This window comes from Miniopterus schreibersii, assembly GCF_964146895.1.
Source record: "Miniopterus schreibersii genome assembly, chromosome: 18".
Taxonomy (NCBI): Eukaryota; Metazoa; Chordata; class Mammalia; order Chiroptera; family Miniopteridae; genus Miniopterus; species Miniopterus schreibersii.
The window spans coordinates 1,283,873-1,304,797 of record NC_138121.1 but is presented as its reverse complement, the minus strand read 5'-3'; the positions used below and the strand labels follow the sequence as shown (position 1 = coordinate 1,304,797).

Here is a 20,925-nt window from a genome sequence, read left to right as displayed (position 1 = left end):
GTAGATTAGAATGGATGGAAGGGGTGGTGTGTGGGAAGCTGGATCCTGAAGGGCTTTGAATTACAAATGGTGGAGCTTGGGTGACTCTAGAGGCTGGGAGCTGGCTGCCGCCAGGCTGGATCCAAGTCCTTGACACATTTTCATTAGCCCACGCATTAAAAAACAACAAAAAACTTGGACTTTGTTGTCAACATTTGAAAAGACATTTTACATAATATGAACTATTGGAACTGCTGAAAAATTAAGACACTGTCAACCCAGTCTTCTTCTTCCGAGCTCAGTAGCTATTCAGATGGGGCCCACATTCCCCAGTTTCCACCATCCCCCCAATCCCAACTCTGAGCCCAAGTGTCAGCCTCCACATTTCACCTTGAGTGTGCTGTATTTCCCCTTGAACCCGCCACCTCCCTCATTTAATTCACACTGCCACCCAGCCCTTACTGGCATTCACCTTCACAATCCCTTCTCAAAGCCACAAGGGGCTGTGGGTTGGTGACCAGGTGGGATCTGTGGTTTTGAAGGATACACGTGACTGTGGGATGGGGAAAGGAGGCAAGGCCTGGAGGCTGGGCTGCTGTGTAATTATCCCAAGGCGAGGCCTTGTTGGCTTGGTCTACAAGAGTAGTGATGGTGAAGAGGAGGGTCCAGGCTCCAAAGATATTTCACTGGCTCAGTAGCAGGAAATTGATGAGGGATTAGATAAGTGGATGAGGGGTGAAGGCTTAAGGGACCTGTCCAGGTTTCTAGCTCAGGTTTCAGGATATAGGAAACATGGGCGTTTCTTTGAGGGAAACAGAATTCTGTTCATGTTATGACTTGTCTTTGGGATATCTCACATCTCATGCGGAGTGTTGGGTGAGCAGGAATGTGTGCAAATCCCGGGTCTCCGTCAATGAGCATACCGATCACAGGAGCCCCTTCATTTTGCCAACTGTCCCTGGCCCCCATTCCCATAGCTGAACCACATCCCGTCTCTGAATAGTCAGACCTGTCCACCCTCTTTCTAAAGAGGTTTGGAGAAAGGTCTATTGCAATCCCCAGTTGGTAGCAACACCATAGTGTAGCCCCTCGACCCCCCACCCCTCAGCGCAGAAAACCCCCACACAAGACCGATATAGAGCAACCCCTCAGAAAGCCCTTTAATAGGAACAGAACTGGAGGCTTCCCACCCCCACTCTCATTCACACCCACCACGCGCCGGCCACCCACACCGCCGGCCATCCACACCGTCATCACCCGCTGACCCTTTCTTGGGGAAGCCTGGGGCCAGGCAGTAAGCTGTTGGCTTCACACTGGGAGTGAAGAGAGAGAAACCTGAGGCTGTTTTGTAGACCTGGGTGTGGGGTGTGGGCTCTGAGACTAAAGCTCAAGGACTGGGATGTTAGGTGGCTGTCTGCTGTCTGGATTTTCAGTTGCCTCAGAAGAGGAGTCTGGTGGGTTAAGGAGGGGCCATCATGTGACCAGGGTTAGCAGCTCTCAGAGTCAAGATCCTTGTGGTCAGTCAGGCTCAAGTGCTCTAGGCTATGACTCGGGGACCCTCTGGCTTGAGGTGATGGGATTCCAGAGTCTTTATGGTGGACCTGGCTGGTGTCTCCTGCCTGAAGGTGGGTGGGGAGGCCTCCCATGTTCAGTGCAACCCAGTGAGGTAGGCAAAAGATTCCATCCTGGTCCACCCTAGGCCCCAAGACAGTTCTGGGTTCAGCAGGTGAAGGGCTGGCCTGGGCCACTCGGGTAGACCCCAGATCTGCCCTTCCACTCAACCCTGTGTTGGCTCCACCTGTGTGGGGCGGCACAGGTTCTGTTGTGACACGCTGTGCCTTGCACAGGACGACCCAAGGAGCAGGCATATGGGACAACGACATCCAGCCTGTGTTCCTCACATTTAGCTGGACATCCACTGGGCTGCATCTGTGCCTTTCTCCGATTCCCTGAGCTGCCCTGTGGGTTTGTGGCAGCCTGAACATGGCTGTCCCTCTGCTCACAGCGTGTGTCATCTCCCCCACTCTCCCCTCTTCCGTCACCTGCCGCACAGCGCCCAGGTTGACCGGCCTACTGGTCGACCTCCGCCTTCACGGTTGCCGTCCGCCCGCGCCCCTCTTCTAGCGTGTTTCCCGCCGCGGCCCCGCTCCCCGGTCCCTCGGCCCCCGCCGCCAGCGGGCTCCCGGAGGGTCTGAGCCCCGGCCCCGGGCCGTGGAAGTGCGTGCGCTGGTGCTTGCGGAAGTTGGAGGAGTTGTTGAAAGTGCGGTCGCAGAGCGCGCAGCGGAAGGGGCGCTCGCCGGTGTGGATGCGCGCGTGGCCGCTCAGCACCGAGGACTGCGTGAAGCCCTTGCCGCACACCGCGCAGTGGTAGGGCCGCTCGCCCGTGTGCACGCGCTCGTGGTCGCGCATGTCGGAGGAGCGGCGGAACGGCTTGGCACAGAACCTGCAGGCGAAGGGCTTGCCCACGGCCGCGCCGGCCGCCGCCGCCGCCATCACCACCTCCGGCCGCTGTTCCCGAGCCGCCTCGGCTGCCACGTCCGGGGCCCTTGGAGGGGTCCCCGGTGCCACCCCGTGCCGGTGCTGGTGCCGCAGCAGGGGCGCCAGAGCCTTGAAGGCCCGGGGGCAGAGGGGGCAGCGGTAAGGGCGCTCTCCGGTGTGCAGGCTGTAGTGGGCGCGGAGGCTGGCGGGGCCCGGGCAGCTGTGGCCACACACATGGCACCGGCTTGGGTCCGCGCCCTGCCCGCTGCCCTGGGCGCCCGCCAGGTGGCCATGTTCGTGGAACAGCAGCTCGGAGACCAGCCGGAAGGCAGCTGGGCACAAGGCACAGTGAAGAGAACCTGGCTCCGGGGGCTCGGGTACCAGGGTGGTGTCTGTCACCTTCACCACCTGGATCTCAATGAGGTCAGTCGGGGGCGTGGCCGGGCTGCGGTCATCAGGCACCAGGACCTGGCGGGTGGGGGTAGGGGAAGAAAAGAGGAGCCTGTGGACCCTGCCTCAAGGCCTCCCCAACACGGTCCCACTTACTTAAAACCTCCATCTCCTCTGTAGCATTCTGGGTCCCCTGAGGTCCTGCTCTATCCCCATCAAGACTTCCCCTCAGGTCCAGCCAGTGTAGCTCAATGGTTGAGCATCGACCAATGAACCAGGAGGTCACGGTTGGATTCTGGGTCAGGGAACATGCCCGGGCTGCAGAAGGCAACCAATCAATGACTCTCTCGTCATTGATGTTTCTCTCTCCCCCTCTCCCTTCCTCTCTCTGAAATCAATAAAAACATTACATATATATATATAAATATATGTAAATATATATAAGTATATATAAATATATATATATTTTAAAGAGACTTCTCCTCTGGTCCAGAATATATCACGATCCAGCCATGTCTCCCCTCCACTCCAGCTAAACGCCAGTCATTTCTTGCCTTGACAACTGAAAAAGCCTCCTGAAAGGAACCTCTGTTCTTAGCCTGCCCCTTATAACCCACCTGACCAAAGCAGCCCGAATGACGTTTTGAAAAATGGAAAGCAGAGCAAGTCATTTTCCCACTCAGAACGCTCCCGTGGCTCCAACTGCACTTAAAAAATCCCAAACCCTGGTAGTACTATCCATCGCGGCCTGGCTCCCGCTTCTCTCTCTGACCCCGGAGTAAACACAAGCCCTGGGCAGGCAGCTGACTGCTCGTCTAAATTTAGCGGCCCCGCCCCCTCCCCAGCACTCCGTCTTCGTTTCCTTTCTAGACACAACACAATAAATCTCCTAAATGTCTCTCTCCCCTGCTAGACTGCAGGCTTCAGGGGAGCACCTACCCATCTACTGGGCCCCCAAGTAAACAGCTCAGTAAACGTTTGTTGAGTGAATGAATGTCCTCACTGTCCAGCCCCGATATGGGGAATCTGGAGCAGTCATTTCTCCCCCCAAACCTCCCTCTTGGGCGTTCGAGGTGCATCGCTCAGACCCTTACAGAATCATAACCCTCACCCCAACGTGGGGGCCCCATAGGCCCCCCAGCCCTTGTCTTTCAAGATCACCTTCCCAACCTTCCACCCAAGTTCCCTAGACCCCGTGTCTCGAGGAGGCCCCGCCCCGTGAAGGCCCCGCCCCCTAATTAGACAAACTCCACCCCAGGACCCACCCGCAGCCCTAATATTCTCAAGCCTCCTCAGGCCCCGCCCTGTTAAGCCCCGCCCCTCAACGCCCATAGGCTCGTTCCTAGGTCACGCCCCTCTCGCCCCGGCAAACCCCGCCCCCCGGGCCAGAGCTCTAAATACCTCCCCCGCTCAGCCCTCATAGGCCCCTCCCGTCCACGCCACCTGCCCTGCGGCCACCTCCCGCCCGGGGCCCCTCGCCCAGGTCCCCTCCTCGTTCGCACCAGGTCTGGCGGCTCCGGGGCGCGCGGGTCCCGGGCCGCTGAGCTCGGACTCCGGGGCTCCAGGCGCTCGGCGGCCATCTTGTGCCCAGGCCCCGCCCCCGTGGCCCAGGGTCGCTCTGGAAGGGGGCGGGGCTCGCGCTGGCGTCAGAGCCGCGGCGTCGGCGCCCCGGAGGGTGGGCGGGGCTCCCGGTAGCGTGCGTAGCCCCGCCCCCGGAGAGGGGCGCCTGGCCGTCCACATTTACCTGCCCCTGCCTCCCAGCGCCCGCGAGGACACAGCCTGCGTGGGCCGCCGAGGCGCCGCGAGCTGACTCGGATTTCCCTTTTTAACGGGCGTTAGGCGGCTCTGGCTGTCGGTCGGCCCTCGCGAGTTGAGTAACCTTTGTTGTGTGTTCCCACTGCACGCTGTGGTCGTCACCTGCTCCGCGTGGCTCAGGATAACGCAGTGAAGCAAAGTTTACGAACGGAAGGATTTCAAAGTCCGTTTACAGAAGGCTATTCTGCAGACAGCAACACCGGTGGTGCTGGGATGTCGCTGGAAGCCGCAGGTTGGTGTGACGTTTGGGAAAAGCTGGGCGTTTCGGCAGCACCGAGGACAGGGCTGGGCTCTTCTTAGTCGTTCACTTACTCCTTCCGCGGCCTGGCTGTGTGACCTTGGAGAAGTCGCCGCACTCCTCTGGGCCACGTGCGCATCTTCTCGTGTGTAAAGTTGTAGAGGCGCTGTGGAAACCCAGTGGGGAAAGAGACTGGAAAGACCTTTCGAGCACCCTTAAACGCTTTCTGTGGAAGGGCAGCGTAGGACATGCCTAAAAATTACGATCATTCCTAAATTCCCTGTTTTTCCTCCTTCTGGGAACACGGTAAGACTGCACTTTCCTTTGCAGTTAGACGTGGTCGTGTGTTTGTGTGTGTGTGTGTGTGTGTGTGTATTTGCCAGTGAAGAGTCCGTGAAAGCGATGCGTGTGAACTTCAGCTCACAGTGAGAGCCAGGGAGGCAGTCACCAAGTCCCTGCTGTTCTTTCCTTGGGAATCTGCTGGTTGAACTTGAGTTTACACTCAGCCTGAGTCCCAGAGTGTCTACAGTGAACACAACCTGGTGCTGATCTTCCTTGGAGATGGAGCATTTAAAATACACATTTGTTTTATCAAGCCACTGAATTTTGGGGTTGTTTGCAGCATAACCTATTCTATCTTGACTAATACACAGAGGGAGTCTTTTATTTATATTTATCTTATAATGAACTATTTCTGTATACAAAAAAAGTATTCAGAATAATATAAACAACTCCCCATACTCACTAATAAACTTAAAATATACAGCATTACAGATGCAATCTAAGCCTTCTGTGTTGTCGTTGTTCCCCTCCCCGCCCATTCTCTTCCCTCCCTCACCTGAGGGTGAGCTTGCATTTTCGGTTTCTCTTTCACATACATGTCTTTCTTATTTTGCTACATATGTGAAATGATATGACATTGGTCACTGTCTCCAGTGCTTTCATGGGCCCAGGCAGTTCTGCCTTCGTATGCCCCTTATTTCCAAAAGATATATTTAAAATAATATTTCATGACTGTGTTGATATAAAGATGAACCTAAACTAGGCTGGATTGCATTCTTTTTTCTTCTAATTTCAAAATTAAATTTTTTTTTTCGAGGACCCCTAAAAGTGTTGTTGGTCCCATATGTGATGTGGGCGTTGCAATTTTATTTTGAGCAGTTGATAATTTTAACTGCTCTGAATTGCCCACACTCATTACCCAGGGAAAGACTTGTGCAAGTGAGGAGCCTCAGAAGCTTAAGCTGCATTAGCTTCGTGGGCCTCTGTTGAATTTGAGACACTAAAGAACCTTTTTCGAAATCACCCTATACATCATTCTTCAGTGATGCTGAACATGGCCATGCCCGTCTCTGAATCTCAGTCTCCTAATTGTGTTATCCTTCCCTGTTTCTCGCAGGTGCTCAGGTAGGTGAGACATTTCCACTCATATTTTGGTCTTTGTCGCCCCCACGAGGTCTAAGAGAGTTCCTTGTTGAAGCACGTATCCAGTAAAAATACGATTTGTCGCTTCCAAGGGGAAGGAAGGCAGGGACGACTTCGTCCTGGTTCTTTTCCACTTTTATTCCCAGAAGCTGGCATATGGGAGACACGTGACAAATACTTGTTGCAAAGAACTACCGAAATTCAGGTCAGCGGAACTGGGGGCTCTTGGAACCGTTCCTTCGAGAGTGTGTTTCCGGCCGGACGGCTTTCGCGTAAACACCCCCCGTCTTCTGGCGGGTCGGCGCCCGACGGCCCGGAACGTCGGGTCCCTCCGCCTCCTGCGTCCCCGGGAACGGAGTCCGGGCGGCCGCTCCGCATCCTGCACGGACGGGAAGGGTCCTCCGGAGAGCTTGGGGCGACGCTCCCGTCGGCATCCTGGGGGGTGGGGAACAGCGGGGCCCCCTGACCCGGGGGCTGGGCGGGGCGTGGGGCGGGCGTGGGAGGTTCGTGTGGGAGGAGCCCTCGGGGACCTAGACGGGGCTAAAGCGGGGAGTCCGGGGTGGGCCTTGGAGTGGGGCGGCGGGAGGCGGTGGAGTGGGTTGAATACAGGCTCTGCTCGGTGCTAGATTTCCAAGGGGATGAAAACAGTGTCAAAGAACAAAGCCTGAAAGCAGGAGAGCTCGGTGCTGGGGAGATAAAGACCCTCAGGGGCTGTGGGGGGAGGTCTTAGAAGAGAGGGGGTTACCCTGACGGGCTGGAAGAGAGACAAAGGAAAGAGAAAACCCGCCAGGGAGCTGGGAGGGGAGATGGAGGGCGATAGAGGAAAGAATCTGCGTCACACAGATTCTAGGGCCACGTAAGAAGACCCTCGGCGCTCCTCTTAGGAATTGGTTGATGGATGCAAGATGCTTGTGCCAGTCCTGGGAGCACGGAGACGCAGTGAGTTAGAAAGTCTAGAGTTTGGGCTTAGAAAACCCCCCAGCTGCCTGGAGAGAGGAGGAGTCGAAGGACTAGAGGGTGGAGGGTGACATAGGTAGGCAAAGACTGGGGGGTGCAGCAGGTCCTGTGGTCGCCTCTTCCCACCCTCAGTTAGTGCAGTTTTCCTTCCTTTTGCTACTTCTCTGGTTTCGAGGATGACCATGAGTTCATCCTCAAGAACTGCAGATTTTCATACTCCCAGCAACCACCCCTCCCTCCAGTTAGCCCCTCCTCCTCCCTCTGGGCCTTCAGGCTCATCTCCTGCCTGCAGTTAAGGCCCATACCTGCTCATTGACCTCAAGAGCAAATGGGACACGTACACACTGCGGGGCATTACCAGGTTTTGAATGGTGCAGAAGTTCCATTGATACAGCTATGAGAAGAGTGCCGGGTCAGCATGGGAGGGGAACAGGAGGCCAGAGACCAGGGAGAAGGCAGGTACAGGGGTCCAGGCACGAGAGGAAAGGGCTAGAGCTGGGACTTGGGGGTTGGAGTGGAGGCTACAACTCAAAACATCTCAGGATGAGGGAGTGGACAGGACCTGGTGCCTACCTGGCCTTGGGGAGTGAGGACATTTGAGGTTCCAGACTGGTGTGGATGGTGGGGCCTCATCGTGATCGTGTCCCGGGAAAGAAGCAAGTTTATTTGGGGAGGGGAGATAATGCTTCACTTTTGGAGGGGGTGATTGCATTCATTCACTCATCCATTCATCTTGCAACCAATATTGAACTGAGCCCCTACCCTCTCCTGAGACTGCCAGATCCTGAGGATAGAATGTTGACCGGTACAAAGCTGAGCCCTGCCCTCATGAGAGAAAAATGGATTGGTTGCCTCCTGCATGTGCCTTGACTGGCGGTGGGAATCAAACCTGCAACCCAGGTATGTGTCCTTGACCAGGAATTGAACCCATGACCCTTTGGTGTGCAGTCTGATGCTCTAAGCACTGTGCCACACTGGCCAGGGCTTGCTTGCTTTTTTTTTTTTTTTTAATGCTGCAATATTGCCATAGAGGGCTGGGAGGAGGCAGAGGTGGCTGTCAGGCTGTCACTAAACCGTGGTTTGCAGTGGGGCGGTAGCAACTGTAGGTTGGGGAGAAGTGAATTGCTTGGAGACAGTGGTCACCAGCTCTGACTCAGGAGTCAGGCTGAAGCAGGTACCCTCCTGGCTCTTCACGTATGGATGTGTGACCTCAGGCCAATCACATCTCTCCAAGCTTTGTCCCCATCTATAAAACAGGTAACTTGTGGCACCTACCTTGAGGGTCTGCTCTGGGGATGCTGTACATTTAGCAATGGCTTGCAGTGTAGTAAGGGCTCAATAAGTTGGTTATTGTCATTATTTCTGGGGATGGGGTGGGTATATGGGTCGGAAACTCAAGGGTTCTGGGTGGGAGACTCAGATTGGGTGGGTGTCTGTAGACCAGGAGCAAAATTAACCCCTGGGGGACATTTGGCAATATGTGTTGTCACAACAGGAAGGGGAGTCGGGAGGGCACTACTCATATCTACAGAGTAGATGGCAGGGACGCTGCTCAGCATCCTACAAAGCACAGGACAGCCCCACAACAAAGGATGTCAGTAGTACAAAGTTAAGCCCTGGTGTGGACAGAAGGCGAAGCCTCCCCTTTAAATCAGGCATGCCCTCTCAGTCCCCACTGTCCCCACCTCTAGAAGGATGCTGTCCAGTAGAAATAGAAGGTGAGCCACACCAAAACCAGTGTAAAGGCACGGGTGAAATAGACTTTAATAACATTCCTTACTTAACATGTCCAAAGTCCTATCGGTTCAAAATGTAATCAGTATAAAAGTCATGCATGAGATGAGTTACACTCTTACTACAAAGTCCTGGAACCTGTTGAGTGCCCTTTTTGGCCCTGGGAGGTGGAGGGCAGCAGTCTCCTAAGGTGGGTAGCCATGAACCACGCGTGGCTTTTTACACTTAAACTAAGATAAATAACAGTTAAAATCCCGGTCCTCAGCCCTACTCGCCACGTATTAAGTAGGCAATAGCACCACGTGGCTAGTGGCTGTCCCATTGGACCGCGCGCAGATCACCGACCATTTCCATCATCTCTAGGACGCAGCTCTGGCCACTTTCTGGAGTCCTGAGGCTGCACCCGACAATAAGGCCTCTCCTCGCCCCTCTGCGCTCCCAGCTGCACGGCCCCCAGGTGTAATGCAAACCCCGCCGGCAGCCCCGCGGTCCGCAGCGCGCGGCGCCACTGCTGCTCACCGACCCAGCAGCCTGCGCTTCAAGCTCCCGGCTCAGCTGGAGGGCGAGCTGCGGGCGCCCCGGTGCGGTTCTCGGGTGCACCTGCGGTGCCACCGGGATCGCACTCCACGCTTAAGCCCTTCGCGTGCGCCGCCGGGGGCCCGGCCTTCAAAAGCCCCCTCCCGCTGGCACGACCCCCGCACGCCTGCCGCCGCTTCTCTGCCTCGACCCCTCCCCGACGCGGCCACTGCGCTTTGTGCCGGGTGCCATCAAGACCCGGCAGCTGCCCAGCCCGCGTGGCTCAGCGGTTGGGCATCCACCTAGGATCCAAGAGCTCGGGGTTCGATTCCCGGTCAGGGCACATGCCCGGGTTGCGGGCTGGATCCCCAGCAGGGGGGTTCAGGAGGCAGCCGATCCTTGACTCTCTCATCATTGATGTTTCTATCTCTCTCCCTCTCCCTTCCTCTCCCTGAAATCAATAAAAATATCTTAAAAAAAAAAAAAAATAACGGCAGCTGCTACTCCTTGGGCCCAGTGGGAAGGGTCACACGTCCCCCGCCTCTCCTTCTCTGGGCCTCAGTTTCCCCATATGCTGGGCGGGAAAATCATGGCAGTGCCACATCAGAACCAATGGCCGGCTTCAGGACCTCGGTCCCCCCACCTGCCCCACCGACACTCACATCCCTCCCGCCCTGGGCACTGCTGGGCAGGGGGCGCAGGGACCACCCAGAGCAAAGGGAACCACATTGCTTGTGGAACTTCCGGCAGACCCAACGCGCCGGGCTCCAGTTGATAAATCGATCACTGTCACAATGACCCAACGTTTCCTGTCCGGGCCGTCCGGGCAGGGAGGGGGCCGGGGGGCGGGCTCCTGTGGTCCCCGCCCTCCCCTCCGCCAGGGTGCTCAATAAAGGCGGGCAGCGGGAATGGCCCGTTAGGGGGCGGCGGAACCTCCGCGGCAGCGCGCGGGTTTCCAGCCGGCGCCCTTTCCCAGGGACGCCGCGGCCCCTCGCGCCTCGGCGCCCGCGCCCCCCGCGCTCGCGTCCCCGGCGCCGCGGGCCCGGAGCTCCCGGAAGTCTCGGGCCCGTCGCCGCCGGCCCTCGCGAGGGGAAGCCAGGGCCGCCCGGGACCTCGGCCCGCACTTCCGGACCCGAGAGGCCGCCGCACCGGGTACGGGGGCGGGGGGCGCTCGGACGGAGGGAGGAGCCTGGGCCCGCGACCGCGCGAGGCCGGGCAGGGCGGGGCGCGGGGACCCCGGAGCGCCGCGAGCGAGGGGGTGGAGGGGCGGAGGAGTAAAGATGCCGGCTGCGCTCGGAAGGGAAAGCGAAGGGGGCCTGGGAGGTAGTTTGGGAAAGAGACCCCGCCGGAAGGGGGAGGGAAAAAGTGAAGATGGCAGTGGTTATGTGGGAGGGACCCCTGGTGGGGCTGCGGGGTGCAGGAGCCGCAGGGCCCTTAGGAAGCAGGCAGCTGAGGGTCCGGGGGGCGCAGACACGGAGGCAGACGATGGGGAGGAAGTGGGGCGAGGATGTGGAGACCGTGAGGCGCGAAGGGTAGAAACAGGGCATAGGAGCCCGAGTGAAAAGTGGGGAATCGGGTTAGTGGGACTCTGGGGATGTAGCTGGAGAGGAAATTGAGCGGACAGGGATGTCCCGAGACGGGGGCGATTTGCAGCGAACCTGGGGGAGGGGGGGTGGAGACCCAGGAGAGCCTGGGAGGAAGAGAGAAGGGGCTGCTGCGCGGCCCCGGGGGCTGGGAAGGAGAGGAAGAAAGCGACCCCTTTACAAAAACTCCGAAGGGCCCGGGGCCTGAGATAAAAGAAGCCAAAAAAGAAGTGAAGAGGGGAACTAGACGTGGACGTTGATTGGCTGCTGGGGGTAGGGAAGTGGCTGGAAGATGCCCTCTGGTGGGTGGGGCTGAGAAGGACCCCGCAGGAACAGGTTGGGGCATGGGTGTTCTCTCAGTCGGAGGCGTCCCGAAGCAGCTCGGCACCTGAGCGGCCTGGCCTGGAGTCAGAGTTTCTTTTTTGTAGGGGGGTAGGTCAGTGGTGCAGCGAGAAGGGGCACACTTTCCCCAGGAAGTGGCGATGTTGACTTCTCTCCCTTCCCGCCGCTCCCAGTTGCCGCTCCGCTCCAGATGCTGTTGCTGCCTCTGCGGCCACCCCACCCGCCTTCCTCTCCGGAGGCCATGGACCCACCGTCCCCCAAGGCGGAAGGCCCTTCCTCCACTCCTTCCTCGGTGGCGGGGCCCCGACCCCCACTGCTGGGTTGCCACTTGCTCATCGACGCCAACGGGGTCCCCTACACGTACACGGAGCCGCCAGAGCCGCCGCCCCGGAGCCCGAGCCCGCCCCAGCCCGAGGAACCTCCGGTAGAGCCCCCCCCTCCCAAGGGCTACAGTTGCCCGGATTGTGACCGTGTCTTTGCCAGCCCCCTGCGGCTGCAGAGCCACCGTGTATCACACTCGGACCTCAAGCCCTTCACGTGCGGCGCCTGCGGCAAGGCCTTCAAGCGTTCCAGCCACCTGTCCCGGCACCGTGCCACGCACCGCGCCCGGGCGGGCCCACCACACAGCTGCCCACTCTGCCCACGCCGCTTCCAGGACGCCGAGGAGCTGGCGCAGCACGTGCGCCTCCATTAAGTCCAGACCCGGCTCTGGGCCTCGGCGTCGGACCCACACCGAGGCACAACCACACACTCCCTGGCTCTGCTGAGGCTACTGCCTTACCCTGGGCCTCAGTTTTCCTATCTATCCAAAGGGAGAAACCTCATTCCTGCCTTCATCCCCTCCCTTTCGCCCTAGCTGTGTGATGTAGATCAAGTCGTTGCCCCTCCCTGGGCCTGGGAGCCAGTCGCAGCTGGGTTCCAGCCCAGCTGTGCTGTGTGAGCCTTTGCAAGTGACTTAACCTCTCCGAGCCCTGGTTTTCTGCTCCGAAGTAGTGAATGGTTGTCCGCGTGGAAGACTTGACAAAAGAGCACGGGCACGGCTCCTTTCTGTATCACCCTCTTCCACCCACTCCCCTCACCCTTTACTCAATAAACATTCCACACTTCACTTTAGGGGTTTTATTTGCGTATGGGGCGCGGGGCAGCAGGGTTCAGCGTCGAGGCCGGGCCGAAAGCACCTGGGAACCTTTATGTCGGCGTGTGTTTCTGGCCGGAGCAGTTGCCCAAGCGCCCCGCTCCCCTCCCTCCCCCGGACCCTCTTCTGTGTGCCCCGGTCTGCGGTCCCCTGACCGGCTCCGCCAGCCCCTGGGGGACCCGCAGAGGCCCCCGTCCCGCCGCCGCCTGCCACCGCGGGGGAAGACTGGGGCCGTTCCGGAGTCGCCCGGACCTTAGAGGCTGCTGCACCGGGTACGGGGGCCGGGAGGCGGCGGCGGCGCGGACGCGGAGGGGCGGGGCCGGGGACCTGCGCGCGGGGCGGGGCGGGGCGGGCGGCTCCGCGGGCTCCGGGCGGGCGCTGCCCACAACTCGGCGAGGGGCCGGCGTGGGGCGCGGGGGACCCCGGGAGAGCTAGGACCTAGAGAGATCTGGGGCGGATGGGCGTGCCCCGGGGAGCCTGGAGGTAGCGGGCAGCGCGGGGTGGGAGGGGCCCCAAGGCGGCAGCCCGCAGAAGGCTTGGGGGTGTAAAGAGGGGTAGACATGCTTCTGGGTGGAGTGTGTGGGGTCAAGGGCAGAGGAGAAGGCCGGGAGGTCTGTTGCGTGGGTGGCCAGAGTAGAGGGGCACCAGTGGCCTGGGGAGGGCACGGGGGGGGGGGGGGACAGCGAGGTCCTGGTTGTGCCTGGAGCGGGTGGTGGAGCCGAGGGTAGCAGCGGCGTCTCGAGGAGGGAGACCGTAGGAGCCCTGCAGAGGGTCGCGGAGTCCAGGGCTCGAGGGCCGGAGGAGAGATGGGGGCTGCAGGAGTTCTGGCAGGGCCCACGGAGGGTGAGAATGGAGCCGCGCGGACTTCTCCGTGTAACCTGCCCCTCTCTCCCACCCACCAGGCCTCAGCCACCTTCCGGATGCTGGTGCTGCCGGCCCCCTGTCCCCAGCCCCCAGCGCTGCCCTCCGCTGAGGCCATGGAGGACCCTCCCCCTCGGACTGGCCTGTCCCCAGAACCCAGACCTTCCTCCTCCGCAGGATCTCCCCGGAGCTCGTCCCCTCCGAGGTCCAACCACTACCTGCTCATTGACACCCAGGGCGTCCCCTACACTGTGCTGGCGGACGGGGGGGCTCAGGGGCAGCCCGGGGCCAACGGGGCTTCGGCTCAGAAAAAGTGCTACAGCTGCCCCGTGTGCTCCCGGGTCTTCGAGTACATGTCTTACCTGCAGCGACACAGTATCACCCACTCGGAGGTGAAGCCCTTTGAGTGTGACACCTGTGGGAAGGCATTCAAGCGTGCCAGCCACCTGGCAAGGCACCATTCCATTCACCGGGCAGGTGGTGGGCGGCCCCACGGCTGCCCGCTCTGCCCTCGCCGATTCCGAGAGGCGGGCGAGCTGGCCCAGCACAGCCGGGTTCACTCTGGGGAGCGCCCGTTCCAGTGCCCGCATTGCCCGCGTCGGTTTATGGAGCAGAGCACGCTGCAGAAGCACACCCGGTGGAAGCATCCGTGAGCTGGGGTTGCAGGGCACCCCTGGCACCTTGGGATCTGGGGGAGCCTGGACTCCTGTCGTCCTCAGACACCCAGGGAGCACCCGAGGCTGAGTTTCGGGGCCCTGGACACACAGACCCACCTGTTGTGGAGGCCAAGCCCTGGGAAAGGAGGAGCTCAGGAGTAATCTTCCGTCTGGTGTTTTGGAGACAAGATGGGAACAAGACCTCACATTCACAGAATGGAGTCCTCTAGCCTCAGCGACATCAGCTATTCCAGGCTGAGCCCTGACCAGGGGGGCTGTAGGGGAGACCACTGGATGTGGAAATTCTCTGCCTAAAAGTATAGTTGGGGGCCACTGGGAACCTGCACCATCTTCCCAAGGCCTCCATACTAATGTTGGGGGTAGAGGCTCCAGACTTGCCCCCCACCCCCTAGCCAGGGACTAAGTGTAGATGCCCAATAAACCCGTTTTCCACTTTGAGCACTGGGGGCTTCTTTTTGGGAACAGCAGCTTGGCCCACCCGTTACCTAGCAGGGAGACTCAACAAGTGCCTCACCCAGTGGGCCTTGGCTTTGCCTGGCTGGGGAAGGGGCTAGTCCCTGCTTGGTTCCTCAGGACCTGTGTCATCTAGGCAGAGTGTTTTTTAACTTATTTTCTAAACCACGATCCATTGTAAGAAACACATTTTATATGGCAACCAGTGTATGGATATACCAAACATATGTGAAGTAATGAGTCACTTCTGCCACGTGTAGGCCATTCTGATATATTTTTTATCTGTGACTTTTTAAAAAGGATTGAAAATTGACTTTTAGAGAGAGAGAAATGGAGAGACTGAAAGAAGCATCGATGTGAGAGGAAGACATCCATCAGCTGCCTCCTGCATGCCCCTACCCGGGATCAAGCCCCAACCCCTGGCATGTGCCCTGACCTGGAATCAAACCAGCAAGCTTTCTGTGCATGGGATCACACCCAACCAACTGTGCACACGGCCAGGGCTCACCTATGACCCTTTAATTGCAGATTCCATCCTACTATATTGAATTCTCCGCCTATGAACCTGTAGTGTGAAAAACGCCCATCCAGGACAGGTGCCTCCCCTTGGACTTTTTTTTTTTTTAAGCCTCACCTGAGGATAAGTTTTTCATTGATTCTAGAAAGGAAGGGAGAGGGAGAAACATTGATGTAAGGGAGGAACGTAGATTGGTCGCCTCTCGTATGCGCCCCGACCAGGAATCGAACCCGAGCCATCCTGGCCAGGGCTCCCCTTGCAGGTTTCGGCGAGGCTGCCATTTACCTGGAATGGGAAGCCACATGGCCACAGCTCTCAGTGCTGCAGACGTCTAGGTCCTCCCCCTGCGGGGCCCAAGCTGGGCTCTCAGGGGGGCTGGCAAAACTCCCAGGGCCCCGGGGCTCCTGGTGAACCGGCGGAGCGGCGGGCGGGGCGGGGCTGCGCTGGACGCGCGCCTTCTCCAGGAATCTTCCTTGCGCGTCTCGTCTGTGCCAGGCACTGTGCGGGGCCCCATTGCTTCCTCCGACCCCGTTTTGGGTGGAAGAACTGATCAACCAGCTCCACTTCCCAGAGGGGGAGAGAGCCTCCCGCCGTCTGACCTCCGGGGACACTAACGGTGACACGAACAGCGCCCATCTCGAGCCCTGGCTATGGCCTGGCGAGGGGCTGGGCGTTTGCCTGCGTGACGTCACTGCATCCTCCCCACTTTACAGGTGAGTACACTGAGACGAGAGAAGCAGCGGCCAGGACTTGGGATGGGATCGAGACCTGAAGGTGCCGGTCCTTAAACTCCCACGCGGGCTGGTGGTGGTGGGCTCTAGGCCCCTATTTTCAGGGCGGGGTACCTCACTCCCCCGGGGCCCTGGGACCCGTGAGTCTCAGGGGATCGTTTAAGGGGACCCCCTCCGTGCTTTAACTTTCACGACTGTCCCCTGCTCTCCCCGGGCTCGACTCGGAGCGCGGCCGCCCACCCGGTAGACCCCGGAGCCATCGTCTCTCCAGGAATTGGGAATTTCGTGACGTTCCCCGCCCGGGCCTCGCGGAGGGCGGGGGAGCGCTGCCAGGGGCCATCGCGCAAGTGCGGCCTCGGTGTCTGCCGCAAACAGCGGGCCTCACCTGGGGCCGGGGCTAGGAGGCGGCGCGCGGACCGGCGGACCGGGAGAGCGCCCCTGCCCCCCGCGGCACTCGCCGCCTCGCCCTCCCCCCGGTGGGCGGCCGCTTCCCTCCGCTCCCCGCGACACTTTGCAGACGCTCCCCTGCGCCGGGCATGGGCGCCGCCGCCGCGGACCGTTCCCGGGCCGGATTCCGCGTGCGGGTGGGTGAGCACGGGGCCCGGCCCGGCCGACCCCGGCACCGGCGGGTGGCCGCGTCTGCACCGCGTCCTGGCGCACCAGGGCTGGGAGCCCTCGACGCCTTCGCTCCCCCTCCCACCCACGGGACAAAAGGGGGGGGCGCACCCCACGCGTGACCTTCCCCCACACTGCGCACGCTCCCAGCCTCCCTCCACGGGGAAAGGGTCGTACTTGCTCACGCGAGTGCGGGGGAGCGCGTGGGTTCCCGTGGGTGGGGGAGGCGCCGCGCGTGGGCTGGGCCCCCACCCTGTGCCTGGAAGTTAGGGTGGTCTCCCCAGCACCTCTAGCAGCATTTGGCCCGGAGGAGACTCGTTCTGGCCAGGATGTCCCCTCTGTGCGCCCCACCGGAACCCCTCTCCTTCCCCGAGTCCCTGTGTGGCAGTCCAGGAGTTTGGACCCCCAGGTGTCCTTCCTCAGTCCTGAGGGTTCTGGGTCTCCCCTCCATCAGCACCTCCCCCAGTCCTGAGGAATCGGGCCCCACCTCCTGGGATGTCCCCAGGAGTCCATCTGTGGCTGCTCTTTCCATCCAGTGCCTCTGAGGCGCTCAGCTGCCTGGGTCCGCGGGAGGCCACGTCATGAATGACCGGAACAGCCGGAGGACAGGTGAGGAATCTGGGGCCATGCCCCACCCTTGGCCCCACCGCCACTCTGCTCATGCTTGCCCTCTTCTCCCCAGGGTGGGGGGCTGGTCCCAGGGATGAGGGGACTTCCCTGAGCTGAACCCCCCTCTCTTTAGTGAAGGACGGTGAGGCCTTGGAGATCTCTATCCCCTTCGAGGAGACACCCCACGTAGACTCCCAGCTCTTTTACAGTCTGAGCCCCTCTGGGGGAGACTTCAAGGGTGAGCTGGGGGTGGGGGAGGGCAGGGAGGCACTCAAGTCATCTGGGGTGTAGGGCCCTTGAGGCTAGAGTGTGACCAGGGTCCCCTGGCTGCCCTAGAGCCTCCGGAGGCTGCGTCCCCAACTGTGGCCCTGATGAATGGCATCAGGGCCCAGCTGCACATGGCCTTGGAGAGGAACTCCTGGCTGCAGAAGCGCATCGAGGACCTGGAGGAGGAGAGGGACTTCTTGCGGTGTCAGCTGGACAAGTTCATTTCTTCTGCACGCATAGATGCAGGTGAGGGTGCCCATGAACCAGTCCCCTCCCTGACCCACTCCTGGGCCCCGGCACCCAGCTCTGACCCTTCTCAGGGACACCAGACCCTTCTCACCCACACACTCAAGCTTGGGTGGCCCAGTAGGGACTTGGCATCTTTATCTCCTGCTTAGTCCCATGGTGTCTCTGGGACCCCAAGCCCAGCTTCCTTCCTGCCTCTGCTGATCAGCAGGATCCTGTGCCCTATCCCTTTCCCCAGACAGGGCTTTCCTTTGCCCAATCTTCAGCCATGTTTTGGAGAACCCTACCTGTATGCTCCCCCTCTTGGTGCTCAGTCCCCGGCTGGCTCCGTTTCAAACTCCCACATTCCTCTCTCTGAATTCCTCCAAAAGCCTGGGTGGCTGGGACCTACTGCTGTTTCTCTGCAACGATGGGAACCTCCTGGGAACCCCAACACTGACTTCCCCCAGCTTACTTTCTGGGGTCCCTGCACAGAGCCTCAGCACTCCTTCATCCAGGTGGAGGCGGCCCCTGCCATTCCCCACCCACTAGACCCGGAGCCTGAGATTTTGCTCAGGATTTTAACCCCCCCACACCCCAATAAGACCTTGCCTGCCTCTGGGGTGTCAGGAGTGCACTCTTCTGGAGGTCCCACTAGGTCCCCAGAAAAACCCTCCTCCACTTTGGGAACCCCACATAGTCAGACTTTCCTGAGGTCCCCAGTCCAGTGCTGACTGTTCCCTAGACCTCTTGCCACCAAGTTTATGAGTCAGCTGAGCATCCTCTATCAAGCCCCACCCACGACTTCTGCCCTCAGGTCCCAGCTGATTGTCCTGTATTCAGCCGTCTAGATAGGGACCTAAGTAAGCATCTATACAGCCCTTCCTGCCCCTCCTGGGGACCTATGTGATGTGACATCCATCTCCACCTTGCAGCCAGGCCTCTTGCTCCCTCCTCTTTTGTGTTTCTGTAGTTAATGTGTGTCTTTCTCCCACCTCTCTCCAGAGGACCACTGCCGTGTGAAGCCTGGGCCCCGGCGGGCTGAGGGTGACGGCCGGAGTGGAGCAGCCGGTGATGCCTCAGACCCTGAGTCAGCTGCCTCCTCGCTCAGTGGAGTGTCTGAAGAAGGCAGTAACTTGGAGAGGAAGAGGCAGAAGCAGAAGGGAGGCGCTGGCCAGAGGCGCTTCGGGAAGCCCAAGGCCCGGGAGAGACAGCGGGGTGAGGAAGGAGTAGGGGGTGAAGTAGGAGGGGGCCTGGGTGGGGACTTGCTGTGTCCCCTCCCCTATCTGTGGTCCTGGCTTAGTCTTTGCATTTTGGCCCACCTTCCCCAGGCCTCCGGAACCTCAGGAACAGGGGGTGATGGCTCAGGCCTGGGCGCTCATCCCTCAGACCCGTTCTATAGTTCCTGTCCTCCTCACCTCCCCTGGGGCCTCCCTCTGACTTCCCTCCTCCAAATTCTGCCTCTATTTCCCGCACCTGCTCTAACTCGGTTCACCTGCCTTTACTCCTCTTTCCGATTTTGTTCTGGCTATTCCTGTACTGGGCTCCTTGCCCATATCTTCCAGTCTCCCTCCATTCCTTTGCTCTGTTGGGCCCCTGACCCCCTCTGTCTCTTGTCCGCACGCCTCTCCCCCTCCCCACCTCGTTTCTGTCCCACTTTCTCCGCATCTGCCTCCCTTGTCTACCTCCATCTACCCCCGTCCGCCTCTAATCCCCCCTCCTTGGCCCTGCAGTGAAGGACGCAGACGGTGTCCTTTGCCGCTACAAGAAGATCCTGGGCACCTTCCAGAAGCTGAAGAGCATGTCGCGCGCCTTCGAGCACCACCGCGTGGACCGCAACACCGTGGCGCTGACCACGCCCATCGCGGAGCTGCTCATCGTGGCGCCCGAGAAGCTGGCGGAGGTGGGGGAGTTCGACCCCTCCAAGGAGCGTCTGCTCGAGTACTCGCGCCGCTGCTTCCTGGCCCTGGACGACGAGACCCTCAAGAAGGTGCAGGCCCTCAAGAAGAGCAAGCTGCTGCTTCCCATCACCTACCGCTTCAAGCGGTGATCCCGCCCCACCGGGCCCAGGACCCGCCCTCCGGCCCCCACTCCACTCCCCTCCCTCCCCGCCTGGCACGCGGGGGGCGTGTGACGAGTGGGGTGCCCCTCGCCAGGCCTGGGGTGGACAGCATGCTTCTGCGTGTGCCTCGCTCCTCCCCCTCCTGCAGACCCCCACCCCACCCAGGCCCCTTGTATATAGATCTGCCCTCTGTGCTTCCCACATTCCCAGCATCCTCCCCATTCCCGGGGTCGAGGGTGGTGTGTCACTTAGCCAGGCTCCCAGGGGCCTGTTTCTGCCCTTTCCTAAACACTGGCACCCCTCCTGCCCTTACTGGGCATTTCCTTCTGGGAAAACGGCGGGACGCTGGGGGGACGGGGACCCTGTACATACCCGGTCTCCGCCCCCAGCCCCGAGGACCCGCATTCTGGACCTCCCCCAAGTCCACGTGAGACAGAGAATTATTCAGAGAATTTAAATTAAAAAGATGATAAAATTTGGAATAAACTAGGCCCCGGCCTCTTCCTGGGAAGGGGTGGCCGTTGCCACGGAGACGGTGACGGACCTTGGGGGGTTCCGGGGAGCGGGCGGTCAAACGGGGAACAGGGAGACGGTGTGATTAGCCCTCCGAGGCAGCCGTGCTGCGGGAAAGGCGTAAGCACGACCCGCTGGGCTGTTTGGACTAGAGGCGCGGCGGCAGGAGGCGGGACTCAGTGACCTCCAGCGGAGCGGCCGCGGGGAAACGGGGGACCGCCGGGGGGAGGCTTCCGCCCGCCGAGAGGCCGTAGGGCGAGATTCCCCGTCTCCTGGAAGCATCCTCAGCGCTGCCTGCTGCGCCTGCGCGGCGGCAGGACGGCGAAGCGCTTAAGCGGTTGCTACGGTAACCGGGAGAGGGAGGCCTCGCTTAACAGCCTGGGTTTCGAACTTTCGCTGGAGGAAGGGAAAGTCTCGCGCACGCGCACTGGGGATTCTGGACCCGATCCCGCCCCCCGGCCGCCCGGAGCGGTGAGAAACCTCGCCTTAGACCCACCGCCACGCAGGCGCAGAAGTCCATCTCGCGCTCCAACGCTTCCACCCAGCGCAGGCGCACAAAGCCGCGCTGCCAACCTCCGCAGCGGCCGCGCGCACCCTTCAACCCGCTGGCTGCTTTTGTCTCGCGCAACCTTCTTAAACCTTCCAGGAGGTCGGCCTTTCTTTTCCTCAACTCTCCCCGCCCGGAGAGCCAGGTGGGATCCGGGACCCCGCCCCTTCCCCGTATCCCTTCCCTTGACCCACCTCGTCTCGGTTCTCCCTCCCGTTTCGGTTCCCGACGCCGGAAGGAGCCGAAGCACCGACGG

The 20,925-nt window shown here is 60.3% G+C and overlaps 4 protein-coding genes across 11 annotated transcripts; 3 read left to right on the top strand and 1 right to left on the bottom strand.

The window, feature by feature from the left end:
- Positions 1 to 1,115: 1,115 nt before the first annotated feature.
- Positions 1,116 to 4,437, bottom strand: ZNF784 (zinc finger protein 784). The gene is made up of 2 exons (XM_081118819.1): positions 4,350 to 4,437; positions 1,116 to 2,925 (listed from the first exon to the last, which is right to left on the bottom strand). Exons 1-2 carry the CDS (start codon positions 4,425 to 4,427, stop codon positions 2,050 to 2,052), a joined length of 954 nt encoding a protein of 317 aa, XP_080974945.1. The 5' UTR covers positions 4,428 to 4,437; the 3' UTR covers positions 1,116 to 2,049.
- Positions 4,438 to 10,444: 6,007 nt separating this feature from the next.
- Positions 10,445 to 12,565, top strand: ZNF580 (zinc finger protein 580). Of its 2 annotated transcripts, none has more exons than XM_081118621.1 (2): positions 10,445 to 10,684; positions 11,631 to 12,565. In XM_081118621.1, exon 2 carries the CDS (start codon positions 11,648 to 11,650, stop codon positions 12,149 to 12,151), a length of 504 nt encoding a protein of 167 aa, XP_080974747.1. In that variant the 5' UTR covers positions 10,445 to 10,684; positions 11,631 to 11,647; the 3' UTR covers positions 12,152 to 12,565. The 2 variants fall into 2 exon arrangements, with proteins under 2 accessions (XP_080974747.1, XP_080974746.1); XM_081118620.1 differs by lacking the exon at positions 10,445 to 10,684 and adding an exon at positions 11,259 to 11,547.
- A 153-nt stretch (positions 12,566 to 12,718) lies between these two features.
- On the top strand, positions 12,719 to 14,567 carry ZNF581 (zinc finger protein 581). Of its 2 annotated transcripts, none has more exons than XM_081119609.1 (2): positions 12,719 to 12,864; positions 13,495 to 14,567. In XM_081119609.1, exon 2 carries the CDS (start codon positions 13,513 to 13,515, stop codon positions 14,104 to 14,106), a length of 594 nt encoding a protein of 197 aa, XP_080975735.1. In that variant the 5' UTR covers positions 12,719 to 12,864; positions 13,495 to 13,512; the 3' UTR covers positions 14,107 to 14,567. The 2 variants fall into 2 exon arrangements, with proteins under 2 accessions (XP_080975735.1, XP_080975734.1); XM_081119608.1 differs by lacking the exon at positions 12,719 to 12,864 and adding an exon at positions 12,939 to 13,075.
- Positions 14,568 to 15,517: 950 nt separating this feature from the next.
- Positions 15,518 to 20,089, top strand: CCDC106 (coiled-coil domain containing 106). Of its 6 annotated transcripts, none has more exons than XM_081119605.1 (6): positions 15,518 to 15,813; positions 16,983 to 17,055; positions 17,189 to 17,293; positions 17,392 to 17,568; positions 18,553 to 18,765; positions 19,281 to 20,089. In XM_081119605.1, exons 2-6 carry the CDS (start codon positions 17,028 to 17,030, stop codon positions 19,595 to 19,597), a joined length of 840 nt encoding a protein of 279 aa, XP_080975731.1. In that variant the 5' UTR covers positions 15,518 to 15,813; positions 16,983 to 17,027; the 3' UTR covers positions 19,598 to 20,089. The 6 variants fall into 6 exon arrangements, with proteins under 6 accessions (XP_080975731.1, XP_080975730.1, XP_080975729.1 ...); XM_081119604.1 differs by having other exon boundaries at positions 15,535 to 15,813; positions 16,901 to 17,055; XM_081119603.1 differs by lacking the exon at positions 15,518 to 15,813 and adding an exon at positions 16,178 to 16,415 and having other exon boundaries at positions 16,901 to 17,055.
- The last annotated feature ends 836 nt before the right edge of the window (positions 20,090 to 20,925 follow it).

Excerpts from the sequence above, each read along its gene's own strand:
- CCDC106 (XM_081119605.1), top strand. The coding sequence starts at position 17,028 with ATGAATGACCGGAACAGCCGGAGGACAG. Across the intron at positions 17,056-17,188 it reads CCGGAACAGCCGGAGGACAG|TGAAGGACGGTGAGGCCTTG; the intron begins GTGAGGAATCTG and ends CCCTCTCTTTAG. Across the intron at positions 17,294-17,391 it reads CTCTGGGGGAGACTTCAAGG|AGCCTCCGGAGGCTGCGTCC; the intron begins GTGAGCTGGGGG and ends TGGCTGCCCTAG.
- ZNF581 (XM_081119609.1), top strand. The coding sequence starts at position 13,513 with ATGCTGGTGCTGCCGGCCCCCTGTCCCCAGCCCCCAGCGCTGCCCTCC.
- ZNF784 (XM_081118819.1), bottom strand. The coding sequence starts at position 4,427 with ATGGCCGCCGAGCGCCTGGAGCCCCGGAGTCCGAGCTCAGCGGCCCGG. Across the intron at positions 2,926-4,349 it reads CCCCGGAGCCGCCAGACCTG|GTCCTGGTGCCTGATGACCG; the intron begins GTGCGAACGAGG and ends CCCACCCGCCAG.
- ZNF580 (XM_081118621.1), top strand. The coding sequence starts at position 11,648 with ATGCTGTTGCTGCCTCTGCGGCCACCCCACCCGCCTTCCTCTCCGGAG.